The 9,085-nt window shown below is 36.9% G+C and overlaps 1 protein-coding gene across 1 annotated transcript; it reads left to right on the forward strand.

The window, feature by feature from the left end:
• Positions 1-2,802: 2,802 nt before the first annotated feature.
• On the forward strand, positions 2,803-8,639 carry coch (coagulation factor C homolog, cochlin (Limulus polyphemus)). Its single transcript, XM_053509659.1, has 12 exons — positions 2,803-2,950; positions 3,313-3,361; positions 3,618-3,659; positions 3,848-4,013; positions 5,021-5,154; positions 5,618-5,686; positions 6,034-6,087; positions 6,192-6,339; positions 6,431-6,534; positions 6,618-6,844; positions 6,934-7,450; positions 7,599-8,639. The coding sequence occupies exons 2-12, from the start codon at positions 3,313-3,315 to the stop codon at positions 7,769-7,771; spliced, it is 1,683 nt and encodes a 560-aa protein (XP_053365634.1). The 5' UTR covers positions 2,803-2,950; the 3' UTR covers positions 7,772-8,639.
• Positions 8,640-9,085: the final 446 nt, after the last annotated feature.

The following is a 9,085-nucleotide window of genomic DNA, read 5'->3' on the forward strand; positions in this document are numbered from 1 at the left end:
AGAGCCCTGACCCCAACCCCACACATTTGAGATAAATTGGAACATGGATCCCAAGGCCTCTTTACCCAACATCAGTCTCCAATTCCACTAATACTCTTGGGCATTAACAAACAACAATCTCAACAGTCCAAAGGCCAGTGGAGTCTTCCCACCGGAGTGGACCCTGATATAGCATTAAGGAGAGGAGATACAATGTCCAAAATGCACTTTTTTGGATGTGATGGTTAAAGGTCCACATACTGTTGGCCATATAGCATATGCATCAGTATCTGTGTATTTCTAATTTTGGTACTTTTAGTACCCCTTAAATAGAGCAACTGTTTTTGCTAAAGAAGCATTGAGAACCACAAAAAGTTACTAGGTAACTAAGTTAAAAGTTAAAAGTAACTAGGTTAAAAGAAGAAACTTGTACGTTTTACAAACTTAGCTTCATCCTTTTTTCAGGCCCAACATGTTAATTCAAGATAAAGACAGAAACAGCTTTGGCCATAAATCATGTGAACCCGGAACCTGGAGGTGCAAGGTGACAGTGCTAACCAAACCTGCCACCCATATATATTTAAAATATATATATGTTTATCTCCATCTAGCACACAACTCTATGTTACCATGGAAACAGTAACTTTTTACCACAAGTGCGTTAATATAAACCTGTGATTTGCTTTGCAGCTGGATCTGTTTAAACCGTGCTGACAGAGATTTGCTGATTGAGATTGAGCAATGCCTTCTGACCAAACACATTTGAGAATTTAGTTGCACTATAATTTTTTTCTATTATTATTATTATTATTTTGAGAAAATCCTTGCAGACAAACCTGGTCTCCAGTGTATATTATATCATCCAGAGCTAATATTTGCTTGGGTGAAAATGGTTGCCTAAATGAGACATCCTTCAAGGTATTGGACAGCTAATACCATTTATATGAAATAAATTGGTACTTCATGAATTCCTCTGTAAAAAGCAGTGGCTCTCCCACAAAGCCTCACATTGTGTAGCATGTGACAGTGGAGCTTTTGCTTATGCAGAAACCGATGTGTATCACCTTAAACCCACACACTCATCTGATCACCGGCTTTATCTTTAAAAGCATTTTTTTGCAGCATCACTGAGCAGTAAAAAAACTTAGCTGGAATTACATACTCCATGCAGTTTAATCACAAGTTCCACGATTTTATAGACTTTTGCTGTTACTTTAACTTTTGGATGATTATTGCATGTAAACTGATTCAATTTGATTTAAATAAATGTTTACACAAATTATTATTTTCACTGAATTTCAGTAACTTTTACTGATGATTTAAACTGTTAAAAAGCATTTTAAAGTATAATATTTCCTTAAGTATGCCCATATTCCATGTCCCATAAAATATTCATTAATTTAAAAACTGGGAGAGTTCCCAGTCATTACAAGATGCAGTTGTTCTATTCAGGCCATGAAAAAAGGACAGAGCATAGTTTTTTGAGAGGTCTTCATCTATCACTGTGTATAAGCACGTTGTCACACAACCATATTACCATGCACACTTTCACTATACATAATCCGTACATGCCAGTAAGTTCAGAGAAGCCATGGTAAACAGCAGCCCATCATTTCTCCAGACTGTGTAGATCATTTAATGACATTGCCTAGACTACTCTTCAGTTACATATGGCCACTTAATAAGAGGTTAAGTATATAAAACCAAAATGATTGCTTTTAATCTAAACCTAAAATTCTTACCAAACTGTCTTCTCTGTTGAAATAAAATCTGTAGATAAAAAAGAAGAAATTGTTGACTAGGCTTTTTAGTCTGAAAACAAACACTAGTTTGGTTTGACTTTTTTTTTTTTTTAAATAATTAACCCTTTATCGTGTAAAAATGATTAGCATAGGAACCTCCTTGTGAAAGGAAAACTTGGTTGCAAGTTTTAACATTAAAACTTTCAGCTTTTCCCCAGAGACATACAGAAAAAGTATATACGATTCTAGATTCGACCTTCATGGAGAGGTTTCAAATATATGGGGGATTCAAAAGTCCCCCATAAATAGCTATGAATGTGTTATACATCCTTCTCATATGAAACTGAAATAAAGTTACTTTTTCTGATAATAAAATTGAAAATCATATTTGTTCATTTATCCATAAGAGAGACTGAGAGAGGGAGAGAGAGAGAGAGGGAGATACATTACAGCTTTATTTAGTTTTAAGAATTAATCCATTTTGTTTTTTGTCTGTCAGCATGGTTTTTTGTTTTCTCTGCAAGGACAACAGCAAGAATAAGCTTTGATCCATCAAAGCTGGTCTGGCTGCCTTCCATGTTCCCTGTTCAAAATCTTCTCTATGGTTCTTAATTTAGAGGAACAATCATTAACACCGCTGACCCTTTGTAAAAGACTGCCTGCTGACTTGGGTATCATTATATAACATGTTTGTGAACTGTAGCATTCTTTTTAAGCTGTATCAGAATGGTTAAAACAGATAGACATCCAGGTCCTTTCCAGACATTACATAAACCCTGGAGAGCCTAAGAGACCTTTTTCCAAAGGTAATATTAATTAAGTGTAATAAAACAATTGTTGAAATACAAATATTGACAGAATTCAATATTTTTAAGGTAACTAAGAGAACCTTTTCAGTTACAAAACTTAGTTCAAAAAAAGTTTGCACTGATTATATGATCTTAACTCTGATCTCTCAACTGTGTGAAATTCCAAAAGTTAAAAAGGCCCAGCATACTCTATATTGTTGAACTTTACACTGGAGTTGGATGGTCCGCCTCTTGTGACATCACTATGAAATCACTAAGGCTTTCGGAGACATTATTTAAGGGACCCTGAAATTTCAGACACTGCAGGAATATCATCTACAGAGGATTTATTTTTTTCCATACTAAAGCTTCTGAGACTGGAAGCCCAAAGAAACACCTTCGCATATACTACCTGAGAGCTGACTTTGGTTTCAACTTAAGGTTTGTCTATTTTATCCATTTTAAACATTTAATATTTGTACATGACAATAGGTGCTCATTTCTTTTCTTCTGTGGGATTAAGTGAAGCATGCACTTAAACAAGCCAGTAGTTATGGATGTGTCTGGGAATTAAGCTTTTCCTGTAACATCTAATCCTAGTGTCAGTTCAAATGCTACAGCCTAGTTATAAATTGCAGTTGTGAAAAATGTATTTAAGACTTTCCACATGTAATTCTACAAGGAATAACTGTGTTGTTAAATTAATTTGATCTGACTTACTGCAATACAATATAAAGTGCTTCTTTTTTCTTATAGCAGTTTGACTGATATAATGTGACAAATCTCTTCTTGTGTCTTTGCAGATGTCTTCAGTAACTATGTCACTTCGGTTTGCATTGCTTTATGTTCTAGGTAAGCTAGGTATTAATTATATAAATATGATTTGTATGAGTTTAATAAACGAATGTCTAAAATCTAACATACAGTAGTTTTGCTATTTTCTACATGTGGATATTGCATTGTTTGTATGCATGCATGCATGTATTATTATTCTTCTTCTTATTATTATTTTTATTATTATTATTATTATTATTATTATTATTTCAAACATTTTCCCTGTTTATTTATTTATTTATTTGTCTTTATTTGTGTTTTTTTTTTGACGCAGGCTTTCTGTGTTTGGCGCCCAACAGCTTTGGAGCTAATTTAGGTGGTTTGTTTTTACTACTTCTTTTATATCTATGTGCATATGCTTTTCATTTTTTGTATGAAATTAATAATATAAATAATAATAATTAAGCAACTAGAACGATGTGATTTAAATATTACGCATATTAGGTATTTTTTTAATTGTGCAACCACTTAGATTTTGTTGTTGTTGTTGTTGTAATGCCGCAGTTGCAGCGCCCATAGGATGCAGCACGCGCGCGGAGGAGTTGTCGGACAGCCCGGACTCGCGCGCGCTGCTGCTGTGTCCCGCTAACTGCACGCAGTGGAAGCCCCCAGTGTACGGCTCCGGGATCTACGCCTCCATCTCCAGCATCTGCGGCGCTGCGCTGCACAGGTACTCACAAGTGCAAAGAATAAACAGAACACAAATCCTGCAAAATGTCTTCCTCTTATATTATTATTAGTAGTAGTATATATGAATAGTCTTATTACTCTTATATCTTAAAATTATTATTAATTATTATTAATAAATTATTATTGTTGAACAGGCCTGTGTACCTCACGCCCACACCTCTACCTCACATCACATGCACATCTGATCAATACCTTCATATGAAACTCCAATGTATGTAAATATGGGTTTACAGTTATAACTTAACACATAGGGATACATACTTGCACCTCAACAAATACAGACATTTGCATTTCTGGACATGTGCATTTACACATTTATGAGCTTTTGGAAACCCTCTGAGTTAAATGAAAATCTAAAGCAACTCACGTATTCAAAGTTCAAGTTTTCACTCATTCACTCACTCACTCACTCATCTACACCGCTTTATCCTGTAAATAGGTTTGTGGGTGCCTGGAGCCTATCCCAGGACTGACTTAGGGCACGAGATGGGGTACACTCTGGATGGGCTGCCAATTCATCGCAGGGCACATATGCATACACATACACACACTACAGGCAATTTGGGAACGGCAATTAGCCTAATCTAAATGAATTTGGACTGAGGGAGAAAACAGGAGTACCCGAAGGAAACCCAATGCTAATTCCATACATACAGACCCCAAGGCGAGACTCAAACCCAGACCCTGGAGATGCAAGTGCTAACCACTAAACCAACGTGTCGCCGAGTTTAAGTTTTGAACATGTTCAAATAAATGACAAATAAAATAAATGCAATTCTACATATAGACCACATTGCCTATGTATCAAGATTATGCATGTCCATTATTCATGTTAGTGTGACGTGTGTAACTACACAAGCACTGTTCTGGTTCTGATGACTATCTGATGACCATCTAGCTAATTTTACACTATAAAAACCCAGGTAACAGCTTCGGTTGTTGGTATTTGTAAATCCACTGTTCCTAACTACACTTTTAACGTTCCAGTGGGATCATAAGTATGTCGGGAGGAGCTGTGGAGATTCAGAAAGTGGTGGGCAAGAGTAACTATCTCAGCTCTTTCGCACACGGCATCCAGACCCAGTCTCTGGCCAGGTGGAGTGCATCGTTCACTGTAGCCAGTAAGTCGCTCCCTGTTGTTTGAATGCACCAGGTAGAGCTGCACCTTCATGCTTCAGTTTGTCACTTAATTAAAAATTGATTTAAAAGTCATATTTTATTCACAAAGTTCTATTGCATATTGAACCACAGTTTCCCCAGTCCTGGTCCTGTGATTTCCCTGCTCCCAACACAATTGATTTAACTCATCAGATAACTTAAAGAGGGTTTGATAGAGCAGGGCAAAAATGTTCATGCACCAGGATCAGTGTTTGAAACTTCAAAGGAAATTAAATTAGATTCTCTATATGACAAAAGTCATTCTATTTATTGTATAGTACATTATTTTAAGAAAATGTTTAAAAGCATCAAGGAGACAACTTCAGATTATTGCATTGTCTGTATGTCACAGTTAAAGTACTGGAAAATATCAGAAACTATCATTGCATTTTATATAATAAATATGCTTTCTTTCTTTTCTCTCAGGAGCATTAAGCTTCCCTATGGAAGTGTCCAGTCATACCGTCACTGCTGATATTCCAGCAACAGGAGCAGGTAGGTTTTCTAATTTGAAACTGCCATAAAAATGTTACTTATATTCAATCTGTGTCCACTTTAATAAAGACACAATTAGACATCGTCCTTCATGCATTTATTCAATCTGCTAATTATCAGGTAATGATCAGGTAATGTTTAAACATGCAAAAAAAATTTGGGTTTTTTTGGTACCAGATGTGCTGGTTGAAAAATTTTGGAATCACATGAGATTTTCACATGACAGTCTGTACTGTTAATGTTAACCATGTTAACATTAGTGCGTCTGTGTGTGTGTTACATGGAATAAAACATGTGAGCTACTAAATCTATTACTTAATGTGCACACAATGTCTTTGTTTTTGCAGCAAAGAAACCTGTCAAGAAGACCCCAAAGAAACCTCCACCAACAGAAAACAGGGGTACAACTGATGTGGACTCGACAAAGATCAATTTCTAATCATAAAGGTAGTCTTTTTTTTTTTACAGACTGAATTGTCTTGATGTGATGTTTGTCTTGTTTCAGATTGTCTTGTGGATATAGCTGTGATCCTGGACAGCAGCTATCATATAGGACATCGTCGCTTCAACCTACAGAAGAACTTTATTGGCAGACTAGCAGCAATGCTAAAGGTTGGGCCAGATGGACCACATGTGGGAGTGGTGCAAGCCGGGTGAGTATCAGGTCTTTGTTCCTTTCAGAGTAAATATCATCCATCTGTACCAAAAGAACCATTTGCAAAATGTTGACTTTTATGTTTTCAGTGAGACACCTCGGATTGAATTCTACCTGGGAAACTATAGCATGCCGAAGGATGTGATTTTTGCCCTTAAAGAGGTCGCTTTTAGTGGAGGCAACACCAATACAGGTGCAGTTTTTAAACTAAACATGACATGATAGTCATGTGACCAACCATTTTGTCTGAACCATTTTGTCTTACTCTGTGCACAGGCAAGGCCATACTCCATACTGTGCGAAACTTCTTCAATCCTGATTTTGGAGCACGGAGGGGTCATCCCCGGATTATTGTGGCGTTTGTTGATGGATGGCCCTCTGACACCCTGGAGGATGCAGCGGTAATGGCTAGAGAATCTGGAATGAACTTGTTTATAGTGAATGTGGCCAAACCTATTCCTGAGGAGATGGGATTGGTGAGGGATCAGGATTTCATGAAGAAGGTAGGTTTCTCAAAGACAAATAATACAGATTATTGACAATTTTTAAGAGCCTTAAAAAAAAAGATGGTTAATAAACCCGTGTATTACAGGCAGGCTGCAAAGACAATGGTTTCTTCACAATGACCATACCGAGTTGGTTCAGCACAAGTAAGTTTGTGAAGCCTCTGGCTCAGAAGCTCTGCTCTGTTGACCAGCTGCTTTGCAGCAAGACATGCTATAACTCAGTCAATCTGGGCTTCCTGATTGATGGATCCAGCAGTGTGGGAGATGCAAACTTCAAACTAGTTCTAAGCCTCCTAAGCTCCATTGCTCGCAACTTTGACATTTCTGACATTGGCTCACGCATTGGAGCTGTGCAGTTTACATATGACCAGAAATTGGAGTTCGGTTTTAGTGATTATACCAAAAAGGATGACGCCTTGAGAGCCCTCCAGAACATCCAGTACCTAAGCGGCGGTACAGCCACTGGGGATGCCATCACTTTTTCTATGGAGAATCTCTTCCTGCCCCGTAGCATGGGAACGGGCAAGAACTTCCTCATCATTGTTACTGATGGCCAGTCCTATGATGATGTTAGGGGGCCAGCCATAGCTGCTCAAAGGCAAGGTGAGTAATTAGTCCTGACATCAGGGCCTAAAGTGTGATTAGACCCATTACCACCTGAGATGAAGTTTTCCAGTACAAACATAATCACTACTAAAGGCAAATGATGTAGGATTATTTATCCTAACTTCTAAACATTTTCCTGTTACAGGAATCACCGTGTTCACTGTGGGTGTAGCTTGGGCTCCAATGGAGGACCTGAGAGCCATGGCATCAGAGCCCAAAGACACACACACCTTCTTTACCCGCGAGTTCAGCGGCCTCGAGCAATTTGAGCAGCCCATCGTACGGGCAATCTGCAGGGACTTTACAGAGTTCAATTAAAGAGTTATGAGTTTGGGTGGGTAGGAAGTGTGTGGGTGGGGGGACAATAAAGCGAAAGCTAGTTAAAATAAATAAATAAATTGTGGGTTAGCCTGTCTGGTCATTTGTTCATGTATTCGAGCAAAACTAGTTGTATGTTTTTTTTTTCTAGGTATATTTTCCTGGTGTAAAGATCCCCTTTATTGTAGTGTTTGTCATCAGAAGAGTATGCATGGTTTTTGCTTTAGTAGTGTGATTGGACCAAAAGACTCTGACTTATTCTGACTATAAAGTTACAACTCTATATTAAACTCATACTAACAATGGCAGATGTTACAAGAGATGCTTTCTGGTATTATGGCATTGTAGAATGAAGGGCAAAAAGATTTAAAAGATTGTCCCTCACAGGTTGCCCAAGAAAGATTTAATGTCCAGGCTAATGACCAAATGACAAGGCTGCCCTCTTGTGCGTGTCACTGGTACTACAGAAAACCTGAGAGAAATTCCACAGGTTGAAGACTAACCAAATCATACCATTGTCTGGGTTATATCACACCATGCACTTACACAAGCACTGTACTTCACATATCTTGTGACTTAGTTACATCTTCTCATAATATATTATGGTCACATTTTATATTCATATCCTCATGTGTTCACAAATGAGATTTGATTTGAATTATACATACTAACATTGATCACACACAATTACTTGTTTCCTAAATTATCCTTAATGCTCAGTTATGCTCTTACCATGTCTTTCTTATATACACATAAATATGCATGCTTAAGTGCCTTGCAAACTGAGAAGCAACAGCAGTGTGATTGTACATTTCTGTTTAATTTATTACTTTCTTCTCAATAAAAGACAAGGTATTTTTACATAATAGCTAATGGCTCATTTGTCTTGTGTGGAGTCATTTAAATCAATTTAAAGATTGATTTCTTCACAATACGTGTGCTTAATAAGTATTCACTCTTTGGTTTTAACCTAAAACATTATAAAGAGAGACACTTAGTATTCTGCAGGTTTATAATCAATATAGAAAAGATGCATGATAAAACTGGTTCAATATACAAGTACACCATTTAATAGTTATTATAGACATTTTATATACATGACTTCAACAGGAGAATTTTGCTATGTGGTACAGTCCTTAAAATCTGCTAATTGATCATTTGTAAATAAAAAAAAAAAAAAACTTACAAAACTCATCAAACTGATCAGAATCTTTTTGGGAAGACTAGAAAAAATACTTTATTGTATTAATCATGCATTAGACAAACAAAAGTCTGTAGTTACACAATAAATTGTAGGTTTAAAAATAAAATGGC

This window comes from Clarias gariepinus, chromosome 13 (assembly GCF_024256425.1).
Source record: "Clarias gariepinus isolate MV-2021 ecotype Netherlands chromosome 13, CGAR_prim_01v2, whole genome shotgun sequence".
NCBI classification, from domain to species: domain Eukaryota; kingdom Metazoa; phylum Chordata; class Actinopteri; order Siluriformes; family Clariidae; genus Clarias; species Clarias gariepinus.